General features: G+C 35.2%; 1 protein-coding gene across 3 annotated transcripts in view; it reads left to right on the forward strand.

Annotated features, from left to right (window-relative positions):
- Positions 1-15,200, forward strand: part of RNGTT (RNA guanylyltransferase and 5'-phosphatase) — a 246,444-nt gene that overhangs the window by 115,586 nt on the left and 115,658 nt on the right. For all 3 annotated transcript variants that reach the window (XM_088840722.1, XM_055433833.2, XM_088840721.1), the window contains one exon: positions 7,844-7,912. In XM_088840722.1, coding sequence (XP_088696848.1) covers positions 7,844-7,912 — 69 coding nt within the window. The remainder of the gene's footprint in view (positions 1-7,843; positions 7,913-15,200) is intronic.

Consider the following 15,200-nt stretch of genomic DNA (forward strand, 5'->3'; position numbering starts at 1 on the left):
CTGTCATTTTCCTTATTTCCAAAGGTTCTTTTCTATGCTTTGTAACTTTACAGTTTCTCTTTTGTTTTTCATGTTTTTAATTTCAAGCCCTTTTGTATTATCTTTCTCTGCTTATGCATTTATAATGATTTGGTTTCCAATTACTTTGTGATTCATAGACATATAAAATATCAATCCAGAGTCAATCACCTGGTATAATCTTTGTCAGTTCCACCAGTCTTTGTTAATGGAAAGTTACATGCCTTCTGCAGTGTATTCAGGTAATGAGATATAATACTCATAGGTAAGCACATTTAAATCTTGTCAGCATTTGTGAAGTACTGTCATGCTTTATTAATATCTGTTTGATAAATTATGTCTACTATTTTGGGGCTTCCTGGTGGCAGATGGTAAAGAATCTACCAGCAGTGTGGGAGACCTGAGTTTGATCCCTGGGTCAGGAAGATCTGCTGGAGAATGGAATGGCTGCCCATTCCAGTATTCTTTCCTGAAGAATCCCATGGACAGAGGAGCCTGGTAGGCTGCAGTCCATAGCATTACTATTTTACCTTTTATCTAATTATCTTCTAATTTTATCTAGTGGAAAATAATCAAGAAAATTGCAGTTCTGAAAGTGTATCCTAGGATCTTTAGATGAGATTGGGCATGTTGAGGGTGATATAGCCAAAGAAGTCCTAAACTCTTTAGGATAGATAATTCACCACATACTCCACCTTAAAGCTTCTCCAAGGTTTTATAGTTAAATATTTTTAAAGTAAAATGTCTTAATTTTTTTTTTATTAGAAGTGATTAAAAAACCCAAATCGTAAGTAATTTAAGTAGAACCGTGTTTCTTAATAAAAACTGACAGGGAGAAATGGCTGATTACATCATTGCCTTTGTAGTTTTATTGTTAAATTTAAGGTATTGTTTAGGCATATCAGCCTAGGTTTATATCATCATTGGATTTGTAGTATCCTGAATACTAACTGGATTGCTGGCATTGGTAGGCAGTCAGGAAATACCTTCCTAATGGAAGAATGAATGAAATTTTATTTTTATTGAGATGTTATCATCTAATAAGATTTTCTGAGAAAAACTTTGCTCTTCTTACATAAAAAATAAGTGCAATTCATAAGTTTTACTTAGAAGAGGAAAGAAAACAGACTAACAAAGTTATAGGACATTTTATCTTGGAATATAATGTCAGAGACAAATGGAGAGCAATGTGAGTTTTAAAATTATCTGATATTTAAGTTATTAAAATAAAACTTAGCTTTTCAAGCCATTCTATTTTAATTAAGTGTATTCAGCCTCTTTTTGGCTTCTTGATAACTATTCCTTTTTCCCTAGAAGCTGTGCCTAACTTAAACTCTTTTCTCCAAGACTGGTCATTTTACTTGTCGTACTCAACTTTTCTTTGTTTGGTTTGCTCTACTTATAACCCTAGCTTCTCCATTTCTTTGAAATTTTCAGCTCAGGGACACTTTCACTTTGGCAACTTATCCTTGGCTATTACTCCTTTAGTATTTTAGATTCATATTTATTGCTTTCTAACCACAGCTGCCATCTTTAAAAATTGATGAGATGCCTCATTAAGACATTTCATTAACTCCACCATCTGTGAGCCGTAGATGTGCCTTCTTCAACTATGTCTGGGTCTTGGTCTTAGTGGGTGTGGTCTTCTTCATTGGGTGTACAATCTCAACCCAAGTGGCTCCTTCTGGTATCTATGGTTCCTGAATTCTCTAGAGTTGCCCTTAGTTTCTTACAGTGGAAGTTGGTATCATTAATTTGTCACCTTTCTTTTTTTCTAACTAGTCATTTAGTGCAATAAATTTTCCAATGACACTGTTCAGCTGTATCTGTCAAATATCCATCTACTGTATTTTCATTTTCATTGTTTGAAATGCTTAAAGAATTCCTTTTGACTTTTTATTCTTGAGTTATTTGGAAGTTGGTTATGGAGTTTCTGAACATTTTTCTCTTACTTTTAATTAATTTAATTCATTGTGGTCAGAGAGCATACTTTGTGTGGATTTGACCTCTATAGAAGTGTTTATGCACTTAAAAAAGAAAAATATTTTCTCCTATTGTTGGGTACAGTTTTCTATAAAATGTTAAATAGGTCAGGTTTCATTGTTGTAATAGTCTTCTATATTCTTACTGATTTTTCTCTCTATGTGTAATCTGGAAGTATTTTAAAGACGTCTTCACCCTTGCCCTTTGATTCCTAGTTCTGTCCTCCTACCTTCCCTGCCACCCTTATATCTCCCCTTTTGTTTCAGTTGGAAAAAGTGCTCTTCTTTTGAGTTCAGTGTCTCTTTTCTTTGTTATATCCAGTCTGTTGATAATCTCATTGTCATTCCCATTGATTAATATTCTTTTTCTTTGATATTATGTTTTTATTTCTTGGATTTCCATTTGTTCTTTTTTTTTTTAACTCTGCTGAAATTCCAGTTTGCTCATTAGTGTTTTCCATCTTTTCCTTTAAAATGTGAAGGTTATTTTAAAATCTTTGCTTGATAATTCCAAAATAGGGGCCATCCCTGTGTTTTCTTCTGTTGATTACCTTATCTATTGGATGTAGGTCATTTTTTCTTCCTTTGTATGTGTTTGTGATAGTTTTTCATTGGATGCTGGGCATTTTTTTCTATATGAACAATAGATACTGAGGTAAATGTCTTGCTTAGCAATGTGCATACTTCTCCTTTAAGTTTAGTAAGCTTCATTTGTGCGAGGTGGGATTAGTGGGTGAGAGTCCGTCTGTATTTGAGATCGGTTTGAATTGTCAGATGGTAAAGAATCTGTCTGCAATGTGGGAGACCTAGGTTCAATCCCTGGGTTGGGAAGATCCCCTGGAGAAGGCAACAACTACCCACTCCAGTAGAATTCCATGGAAGGAGGAGCCTGGCAGGCTACAGTCCTTGGGGTCTCAAAGAGTTGGACACAACTGAGTGACTTTCGCTTTCACTTGGTATTGCTGTATAGTTATCTTCAGTGCTCCAAAGACTTCAGATTCCTTAAACAGATGACTTCTGTCACTTGAAAGGCCTGGGGTATAAGATGAGTTTTCTCCAAGTGTTCCTGCTTCACTTGTAGCTTTCAGTGGACTCTGCTTGCCTATACCATGTAGTGGTCTATTTCTGTGCTCTTGCACTCTCCCTAATATTTAATCTACTGTTTCTTGTCACTCAGTGCCTGACTTGTGGGGACTGTAGTGCTGTAGTGTTTTCTTAACCTCAAGCCTTGGTAGTAAGCAGACCCTGGACACCTGAGTCTCAGGGATCCCATCAGTGGGCTGACCTCTCCCTCTTCGCAGCCGTTTTGCTTTGCACAGATAGAATGTTTTGGCAGGAGCAAGTTTTCCTGCTTTTTATCAATGTAATATTCTTGGACCAAAGCTTTACTGGACCCCTTTTCTGGACCGTGTGTAGCTGCAGACGATTTTATCCTCAGATGGCCTTTATTTCATGTCAGGTAGGGTCTGGGAAGGATTTTATGTCTGTTTGCAACTCACATGAGGCTTTGTCATCTTTCTTGCCCTGCCCCCAGTCTTTCCTGTGAATCCTAATAGAAACCTGAGGAATAGAGCTGGTGAATAGCTTTGGGTTCCTTGTGTGTTTGAGGCTTTCAGGGATTCTAAACTGTTATACTAACTCACACTTGGTTTTTAAAAATTTATCAAATTTTCAGGTTTTCTTCATGCCTGCTTTTATGACTTCCAGTTTTTTCTCTTACGCTCTTCCAAAAGTGAAAGATGTATTTTCATCTTTCTTTGGAGGGTTTGGAATCAATTTACTTGGTTTACTGAAGACGTCAGTTTGCTAATGGCCTTAACAAACGCTATGATTTTATGGATTATCTGCTTTTTAAAAATTTGTTGTCAGGTTAGACAAGTTTTACATTGTAAGTAAAAGTGGAACTTTTCCATAAACCAGCTTTTTAAAGATGCTGAGCACTTTCAGGAAAATAAATGCAGACCTAAGGAATGGTTGGGGAGGGGACTTTTCTAATGTGTTATTCAAGTCAGTACCTGTAGCTTGAGATAACATCTGCAGTGATAGTCTCCTGTGTGAATTTCCCTGGTGGCTCAGAGGTTAAAGCATCTGCCTCTAATGCGGTAGATCCAGGTTCGATCCCTGGGTCGGGAAGATCCCCTGGAGAAGGAAACGGTAACCCACTCCAGTATTCTTGCCTGGAGAATCCCATGGACGGAGAAGCCTGGGAGGCTACAGTCCACGGGGTCGCAAAGAGTCGGACACAACTGAGCAACGAAACGGAACATTATTTATAACTCAGAGACAACAGTGAAAGTAATGGAAACATATTAATATATTAAGTGACTTAAGTATTGGCTATAATGGTAATGACACTGATGTATAGAAGATGCTCCTAATGAGTTTGGATAAATTTTCTTTCAGAATTTATGACTCAAAAAAGCAATATTTTAAATTTAACATTATTTTACAAATCTGATTTCTAATATGAATAATAAATGAATTATATAAATTTGTTATATATTAATAAAATTTTTATCCCTAAAAAATAATTCCCTCCACCTCAAGAATTTTGTCTTCCTTTGTATGTATATTATTCATGTAGCACAGGCTACAGTATACTTACAGTTTCTAAGTTTTAAATGATGATTGGAGGATGTATGTGGGAAGTTTCAGAAGTCTTTAGGGTATTTGTTTTAGAGAGTCAGAGACTTTTTTTGGTTATTTCCTTATTTTTAATTAAAGTCTAATTGAAATCTGTTCTGAATGAATTTACTTTGTTAGCTGTCTTGAGTTGAAGCTGCTGCTGCTGTTGTTGCTATTCAGTTGCTAAGTCATGTCAGATTCTTTGTGACCCCATGAACTGCAGCATGCCAGACTTTCCTGTCCTTCACTATCTCCCAGAGTTTGCATCATGACCATTGAGTCGATGATGCCATCCAACCATCTCATCCTCTGTGGTCCCCTTCTCCTCTTGCCCTCAGTCTTTCCCAGCATCAGGGTCTTTTCCAATGAGTTGAAGCTAGTCGCTTAATTTCTGATGGCCTCAGTTTCATTTTCTGATGAAATGAATAATAATACAAAATTCAAAATTATACACCTCCTGAGGGGTTGTGTGTTTTGAATGATATATATATATATATATTAAGAACAAAGCACAAAAACACTTTATTTTATAAAGTGTTTATACTTTAAAGTTTAAAGTATATAAACTTTATATAAAGTATAAAGTGTTTATAGTATAAAGACCTTTATACTATAAAGGTCTTAATATATAATAAGTGATACTGTAAATTATTAAGAAAGAAATATTGTCTAATCAACAGTGAGTAAAATGGGTGAAAACAAGGAGTATTTCTTATTTTGTCCTAAGACGTTTCATAGTCCCTTAAATTCTCTGATTCTTAAAAAGTTAGAGTAAAATTAAAAAGGAAGTTACTTTCATTTCTACAGCAGGTAGCATCATGTTATCTAGAGTCTTGTCAACATATACTTTATACTTTATCTACACGGATAATCCAATATGTGAATTGGAGAAATATGCTCTAAGAATGGAAAAGCTATGTTTATGTGCCATAAATGATGTACGTGCAGTAAAAGAACAAATTGTTTAACCTTTAAAAAATACTTTTTATAAAGATTATTGTGGCATTTTGTTTTCATTGCTTCATTCCCCAACAAGATTTGTGCTATGAATTTAATAGGTTACCTTTTCTCACGTGATGAAGTACAAGATGTATCAGTATTATACATCTTTTTCTTATTTGAACCTTTACCCATTAGTTAGTTCGTTATAAAAAATCAGTACTTTTAATCCATATTGAATTTCTACCTAGGCAAATTTTCTCCTCATATGGCTGGGTCATTTAAACCTGTGAATGAATTAGAGATCAGTTTCATATCTTTCCTGAAATTTTTACCTGTTCTGCCAAACTCCAGGTAGTATGGCTCTAAGAGTCCCACTGCAAGCTCCCCACTATCTTATTATGTTATAGTAAGAGGAAAGAACAAAACGCTACAAGAAAGAAAACAACAAGAGCATTACAGTTGAAAAAAATTGTGGTAAAATATATACAGCATAAAATTGACTGTTTAGCCATGTTTAGGCATACATGTCAGTGACATTAATTACATTCACATTGTTGTGTAACCATTGTTACCATGTGTTTCCAGATCTTTTTCATCCTTCCATACTGAAACTCTGTACCCATCAAACACTTAACACCTCATTTTCCCCTCCCTCTCAGCCTCTCTGATTTCCGTCCCCATGAACTAGACTAAAGAGGGGTACAGTTTTAAGGAAATGTAAATTATTCAAACTCAAATTGATCTTAAAACAATTATAAAGTAGGATAGCTCTTACTTTGCTTTGCTGAACTCCTTCCAGTTTAGAGAAATTGCAGAAATTCCTTGAAATCAAGGAATGAAATGGCAGAGAAAATGAAGTCACAGTTTGGGAAGAGAATCACAGATCTTGTGACGTGTGAAATATGCTGGAAATCTTGGTTGTCCCTTTTGGAATGCACATCTCCCTTTCAGTGTAGCGCTTTTAAGAGGATGTGATTGTGATGAAAGATTTTGATTGGATAACACACAGCAGATCCAAAATTGTGGTGGAAAATATTTGAATCCTAGAACTCTCCTAACTGTTATGTCATTTGGCAAGACTCTGGGTAACAGGGTTATTACCTGGCTCTGTGAAAACATCTTCTGTTCTCTTTCCTAAGATGCAGAAATCAGTGTTTAGGTCCTCCATCAGTGATGCACATGTTCAGTTTTTCAGAATAGTAAAAGTCTGTTGAAGAGAAGCATTTAAAACAATTGTTCAGAATTAATTAGAGAGCATTAGGCCTATGACTCTGCCTTTCAGTAGATATGGCATTGAAAAAACTGTTGTTTGCATTTCATGGTGTATATTCCTTGCAGTGCAATTTTTTGCTGGAAAAGATACAATAAAGACAAAAAATGAGGCAAAAGTAGGACAGAAATAAAGGTTAAATTTTCTGCTTGAGGTTTTGCGGAAAACACAGATAATGCATTTTGAAGGTGCAATCCCCATATGTGAGCTAACTTTTAGTTACAGATTCTCACACAGAATCTTATTCTCACTCCACCTATCCCCAAGCAAGATTTTCTGCTCTCTTTCTTTGTGGATACATTTATTTTTATTCCCTTTATTATTTCCTAGAGTTTCTATAGTCATTTTGGTTTTGACCTCTCTATCTTGCTACATTTATGCTGGCTCAGCATGGTGAATTTAAAAATATGTTTTATAACTGGAAGTTGGTGCTTTTTTACCACCTTTGTAAGATAAATGAGAGCTAGGGATGCAATGTACAACACAGTTAAGATAATTACTATTGCTGTATGTTATATATGAAAGTCGTTAAGAATAAATCCTGAATTCTCATCACAAGGAAAAAATACATTTTTATTTTATATCTACACGAGATGATAGATGTTCACTAAGCTTACTGTGGTAATCATTTCATGATATATGTAAGTCACATCATTATGCTGTACACCTTACAGTTATACAGTGCTGTATGTCAATTATATCTTAATAAAACTAGAAGAAGGAAAATATGTTTTGAATATTTTACCATCATTTTGGTTGTTGCAGTTAGGACTGTTGTTTGAGATATCTAGCCTGCCATGGAATGGAAATCTTCATTTATTAAAAAAAGAATCTTACAGTATATTAGCCTAGATCCCTCTGGATCACCCTTCTCCCCCATTTTCTATTTCAGTTTTTAAAGCTTACGTATTAAGTTCTTATAAAGCTTAGAAAAAGTTTAAAAACTTTAAAAGTGATTTTTGTGTTGATTATTATATTTATAAAAATATATATGTTTACTTTATAGCTACTTGAAGGAAATTTTGCCAAAGAAGTCAGCCATGAAATGGATGGACTTATTTTCCAGCCCACTGGAGTAAGTATATTTGTGTGTGTGTGTGTGTGAGTGTGTGTGTGTACATGTACATGTATATATGTATATCCATGTACACACATGCATGTATATATAAAGTACATTTTTCTTAGATATGTTTACTTAGGATTGATTAGTGCTGTAATCAGCTTTTCCTTAAAACAAATGGTTCATTATAAAATAAAGTATTTCCTTTATATTAAATATATATTATAACAAAATGAATAGTTGTTTGCTTTTGACTTATCTTAGGAAATAAATACAGCTGATCTTTTTATTTTTCAAGGAAGTTATTAGTCTTTATAAATTAGTTTTCTTACTACTCTTGCAAGATGAACGTTAACTTACGTTTCTTTACTAGAAATCTACCAATAACCTTATGTAAATAAATGCTTATTTCTTTCTGTAGCCCAATATATCTTGTAAGTATTAATTATTTTTAAAACTTCATTTTGTCACGGATGAGTAAAATTCAGAGTTATCAATATTTGAAGAAAAACACAGTTCTTTGCGTGTTTATTCCATGTCAAATTTCTGAAACTCGCTGAAAATCTTTCATCAGTGCAATGGTCAAATCATATATTTGGTGTAAATTCTGTTTTACTCTGTGGTAAGATTTCTCACCCTCTGCACTATTGATATTTTTGGCCCCATAGTTTGTTACTGTGTGGAGCTGTTCTGTGTGTGGTAGGATGTTTCGTAGTATCTTTGGTCTGTACATAACAGATGTCAGTATTACCATTCCCTCTCACCTCCCCCAGGTTGTGACAACCAAGAATATATACATTCATTGCCTCCTTTCCCCTGAAAGGCAAATTTGCCTTCACTTGAGAACCTGTGCTTGAGGCAATGCTTCTCAAAACTGTGACCTGTGAACAAGGTAGCATTAACACCACCCAGGAAGTTGTTATAAATGTCACTTACCCCGGACCTACTGATGAGAAACACTGGGAAATGGAGTCCAGCAATTTGTGTTTTAGCAAGTTCTCCAAGTGACTCTGATGTGTGTTCAAGAGAACCACTGCTCTTCTAGGAAAGAGTTGCATTTTATGTGTTCCACCTTGTCATAAGCTGCATTTTGCCTTCACTCTCTCCTTAAAAATAAGGGTGTGAACTAATTGTGAAGTTATGTAGAGAGACATCAAACTAGGTACCTGGGGTAAAGGGAAGGGGACTAATATTTTCAAACATTATGTATTAAATACTATAGTATATATGCTTTACTATTTACTAAAACTGCAAATTTGGTGGTATGTGATTGGCTTCTGTCTTCATCCTACTTGTCAAGCAGGTGGAGGGAAAAATCTTATGTCATTGAAGGAGGAGGAGATGGAGGAGAGTTAGAGGCTGGGGACAGAAATAGTAGAAAGTTTAGGAAGATAAAATTTAGATCTTTGAGTTTCAGTATTTTCCAAGCCTAATCTCCCTGGACTGAAAGAAGTAAAATCTAACTGTAACAGGAATTAGAATGTTTCATACTGTTGATAAACTCATGGCTCAGACCTATTCATGATTTTTACCCAGTCTGTTGCCAGTACCAGATCTCCCTTTTCACCCCTTCTCAACCTTCTCATTACATATCCATTCCATATGTTATATAGCCCTTTCTGGGGAACACAACAGAAATTTCTGTGCCTTCCTGTCCTTCCCCACAGGTACTTCATATTCAGTCTTTATTAATTTCACCTACTTTCTATTTCCAAAAGGTTGTCTTCTGCTGTTGTCTGTTCTCCTGTTTTTCCTTTTCTACTGATATCTCTTTCCTGTAACTCCCATTTTAGCGAAGTTTCAAATCAAAGTGGATATAAATGCACGTGTTTAATCCGCCACTTTTATCAGAAAGTCCTCCAAGCTTCTCACAATGTGATATTGCATCTGTTGGGTTCCTTGAGCCAACAATTCAAGTAAATGAAGAAAGGGACTATTTTGAATGACTAACTTAGCAATTTGAGGGAGGCTACATAGAACAGAGAGAAGGTGCTGGTCAGGGATGGACAAAGCTTGACTTTTATTAATAATCTTCAGTCTGTTCTCTAATGATACAGAAATATTACAGAGGCAAATGAAAGGCAAAAAATGAAGAGGATTCTTGGTGCTTCTACTTGTGTAAAAACTCCTGCCCTTTATTTGTTTGGTGCTGGGTACTTGAAACTGGGGCCTTCCTGGTGGCTCAGATGGTAAAGAATTTGCCTGCAGTACATGAGAACTGGGTTTGATCCCTCAGTTGGGAAGATCCCCTGGAGGAGGGCATGACAACCCACTCCAGTATTCTTGCCTGGAGAATCCCCATGGACAGAGGAGCCTAGCGGACTACAGTTCATGGGGTCATAAAGAGTTGGACACAACTGAGCGACCAAGCACACAAGCACACTTACAACTTAGCAGGGAGTTAATTCTGCTTCATTACAGTAATTATAGTGAGGGAACTGAAGTCAAATAAAAGAAGATATTACTAGTGCTAAAAAAATATCCTGGCAAAATATTGAAGAAGAGTGACAAAGGTACTGTATTAAAGTGATGATTCTATTGAGGGTGAAACCCCAAGCACCAGCTTCAGTACTGTTTTTCTAGATTCCATATATGTGCATTAGCATACAATACTTATCTTTCACTTTCTGACTCACTTCAACTCTGTATAATAGGTTCTAGGTTCATCTACCTCATCAGAACTGACTCAAACGTGTTCCTTTTTATGGCTGAATAATATTCCATTGTGTATATGTACCACAACTTAGTTATCCATTCATTTGTCGATGGACATCTACGTTGCTTCCATGTTCTAGCTATTATAAATAGTGCTGCAATGAACGGTGGCTTCAGATTATATTACAAAGCTACAGCCATCAAGACAGTATGGTATTGGCATAAAAACAGAACTACAGACCAATGGAACAAGATAGAAAGCACAGAAATAAACCCATGTGCCTATGGGTACCTTATTTTTGACAAAGGAGGCAAGAATATACAATGGGACAAAGACAGCCTCTTCAATAAATGGTGCTAGGAAAACTGGACAGCTCCGTGTAAAAGAATGAAATTAGAGCGCTTTCTAACCCCATACACAAAGATAAACTCAAAGTGAATTAAAGACCTAAATGTAAGACCAGAAATCATAACACTCTCAGAGGAAAACATAGGCAGAACACTCGATGACATAAATCAAAGCAAGATCCTCTATGACCCACCTCCTAGAGTAACGGAAATAAAAACAAAAGTAAACAAATGGGACCTGATTAAACTTAAAAGCTTTTGCACAGCAAAGGAAACTATAAGCAAGGTGAAAAGACAGCCCTCAGAATGGGAGAAAGTAATAGCAAATGAAACAACTGACAAAGGATTAATTTCCAGAATATTCAAGCAGCTCACACAACTCAATACTAGGATATTTCTTTGTGTTTATAAAGAAGCGTATCAGTATCTGGCATTCACTAAAACACAGCAGTCATTAATTATCAGGAAAGCCTCAATTTTTAAAAAAAGTAGGTTAAATTGTATTTATAGAATTATAGAAAATCAAAGATGAAAAGGTACTTCCAAGATTATCACTTCTAAGCCCACTGGTTTCGAAACATGAAGTTCTAAATTGCTGGGTTTCTGTGAAGTGCCTCAGGGGACCATGTACAGGTATAGGTTACTATGTAAGCATTCTGTTACATGTTTTGTTTATATGCATTCTGTTTATATCATGACATCCCTGATTTATTTCTTTTATATATTGTACTTCTGGATGATTGTATTTTTAAAAAGGGCTTCATCTATGTAAATACCATTTGAATCAGCTACTTTTTTGAAAGGTCACCAGTGATCTTTCTTCCTTACAAAATCAAGTTCATTTTCAGCCTTTTTTTTGCTGGATTATCTGGTGGTAGTCTGTACCACTGTCCACACTTCCTTACAATACTCTCTGACATGGCTTCTGAAACATCACACACTCCTGATTCCTTTCAGTCTCATGACATTTCTTCTTCGTCTCACTCAAGGTCTCCGTCTTCTGCTGCTGCCGCTGCCGCTAAGTCGCTTCAGTTGTGTCTGACTCTGTGCGACCCCGTCGCACCAGGCTCCCTCGTATAGACGATAGCCCATCAGGCTCCCCCGTCCCTGGGATTCTCCAGGCAAGAACACTGGAGTGGGTTGCCATTTCCTTCTCCAATGCATGAAAGTGAAAAGTGAAAGTGAAGTAGCTCAGTCGTGTCCGACTTAGCGACCCCATGGACGGCAGCCTACCAGGCTCCTCCATCCATGGGAGTTTCCAGGCAAGAGTACTGGAGTGGGGTGCCATTGCCTTCTCCGTCTTCCATTAGTTATCAGAGTTTGGAGTTTCTGAAGGCTCTGTATGCTGGACCTTCATTTTTTCTCAAGCTCCACTCTCTCCCGGAAGTCTAATTCGCACCCATGGCTCGATTATCTCTCGTAAGCCTGTGACTCAGTTTTGATTTCTGTTTAAGCTCCAGATTTGTTTATCTAATTGCCTACCCTGATATCACCTTTTCAGTTTCTCAAAAACACCAGAAATCACCTTACAGCCGAACTCCATCTCTATTCCCCAAACAACAAGCCAACATAGAGACTACACAGTGATCTTTTCCTGGCATTTCCTCTCTCAGTTGCTTAAATGCAGTTACTTGAGTGAGAGATCTAGATGTCATCTTGACACCTTCCCCTCTTTTATCCATCTGATCCATCTCCAAGTCTTGCGTTAGCTCCTAAATCTCTCTTACATTATTCCCTTTTCTCTTCATTACCACTGCCACGCTCCAGTCTCACTTGTCATTCATTGCCTCTTGCCTGGACCCCTGCAGCAGCATCCTAACTGGTCCTGCAGCCTCTGCTTTGTCATCCTCCTGTCTTCATCATACTGCATTCAGAGTGATCTTCTTCCTTTATCTCCAGCGATTTTTCCCTTACTTTTATGTTAAAGACCATACCCAGATTTGAAGCCAGCTTACTCTCTTATCACATGCTGACTTTTTGTTTCCCTCTGTGTTTTGCTGATGTGAAAATAACCAATATTTTTATTTAAAGGTGACAATTATATTACTTTATTCATCAACAGTGTTTTAAATAAATTGAAGTATGTTATATTTGCTAAAATATTTAAATATTTTGAGAAAAATGGGTATTTTCTCCAAAGAAAAAATTGACTTTATTTTAATATCAACCTCTATTCTTTCTAAGTGTTAAGGCTCCAACTTTGATCATGCTGAGGTGATGATTTTTAAAAAGAAGTCTCTTCAAATTGAATTTTCCATCTGGTTATAGTCTACATCATAAACCAAATAGGTTCTATTAGACTCTTACATATAAGGTTTTCAGTTTTATGATTTCACTGACATTTTGAATTGATAATCTTTTGCGGTTTGTCACCTAAAAATGAATATTTTAAGGTGGCCATTTGGCATTTTAGTACGCTATAGGTAGTAGATCTTTTACTTGACAGATATTAGATCTTTCAGGTTAATTTACAAAGTTGATAATGCTTATTTGTTTAAAGCTTTTGCAAGAGAATTTTAATAATTTATGTAGCATAGTAAATTTTTATTTGTAGTAGTAACTGATTAATTTATAACCGTTTAAAAATTGTATTTGATTTTACTTTTGTCATCTGGAGATACATTTCTAGATAAGAATTTTTGTGCCATTAATAATCCTTCACTATGAAATAAAAACAGGATTATATGCAATGAATTGCAAAATAGACATGCTAGTAAAAACTTAAAATCTTTTCTTTGATTATAAAAGACTTTTTCTTGTTTTATTGCCAGCTATATTGTGATTAGTAAAACATATAATTGTTTCTTTGTTGAATCTAGAGTATTTATTCTCAAGCAGTAGTGATAGAATTGTTTGTTTTTTGTGTTTTCATCACTATCTTGATTTTATGTGTGGTGGGTCAGCTTGATTTTATGTTTCTCACATTAATCAGTTTGCATGTAAATTGAGTCAGCTTTGATTTTAATATTGCTTTCTTATGAAATATTAATGTTTTTATTAAATCTTTACTACTGCCAGGTATATTGAATGTTATGGATAGATTGTAAAATAAAAATTGGAATTAGTTTAATGTCTTGTCTTGAAGTACATGACGAATTAGAGTGGTTTTCCTCTGTAGCAGAGATGATGTTACCATGGTGAGAGCTTCTGTTGCCATGACATTTGCTTGCATATTTTGATAGGTCTTCAATTGAAGAAGGGCTCTGTTTCCTGGCAGACTGGAAAAGTGTCATTCTAGCCTTTCTCCCAACATATTATTTTTTATTGAAAAATATATAATTTCCAAAGAATTGTAATAGAGAACTGCCAAGGAAGAAAATGCACCTTGGTATCTTTAATTTTTTTTTCTCTGTTTCAACTTTTGGAACACAGCAAAATATTCTTAGCTTGCTTTTTGTTTAAGGAGGGAAAAAAGAGAAGAATATTATTCTTCTAGCTTTCTTAATAAATAAAACATTTGCTTTTCTATCGAATTTTGTTGACAAAATAAACAGCTAAAGGTGAATAATTTGTAATCAGCCTCTGCTAGATATAGATATGTAATGTTACTGTACAACAGAAAAACACTGCTAATGATGATATATTGGTAGCAGAGAAAAGGAGAAGTAAACAGAAATAAGGACTTCACAAAAATGAATCAGTGAATTCCAAGAGGGTAACTATATAAAGTTCAAAATAAATTTTCATGTAAATGATACATATTAAACACAATGAATTAGGGATAGTTCCTTTTTTAAAATAATTTATGTTTAATTTTGAAATAGTAATGGTAGATATTTTTAAAATTATGTTTTACAGTGATATATTTTTCCTTTTAACCAGATATTACACTTTAACATGCAGTAAGAAAAATATGGAGAAGAAAATCTTCTCACTCTCCTCCCTCCCTCAGTTATCTTCTGTTGTATTTAACCTATCTTCATGTAGTTTTTTTATGTATTTATAAGTAAATATAAATTTGTTAATACATTTTTATCCCCACTCCACTTTTCAAGGAAGGTAGCACATTATTTTGCACTTTGGTTTTCAGAATTTGTCCAGCCATATATTTTAATGTATATTTTGTCAGTGATCTAATTTGAGCATCTTGGGATGTATTGGAGTCAGCAGAAGGATAGGACTTGTTACTGACACGCCCATCCCATATGCTTATGGCAGTTCAGACTTTTAAGAGGAAATACTTAAAAACATAACATTTTGTCGATTTAGAATAAATTTTCCTTTCATCGTCAAAGTTCATTGAGAACTTCAGTGGGTTTTTTTGCTAGTAAACTGGTTGGTTTTATAAAAGTGCAAATTG

This window comes from Moschus berezovskii, chromosome 10 (genome assembly GCF_049115385.1).
Source record: "Moschus berezovskii isolate FMDL1 chromosome 10, NW_MosBer_1.0, whole genome shotgun sequence".
NCBI lineage: Eukaryota > Metazoa > Chordata > Mammalia > Artiodactyla > Moschidae > Moschus > Moschus berezovskii.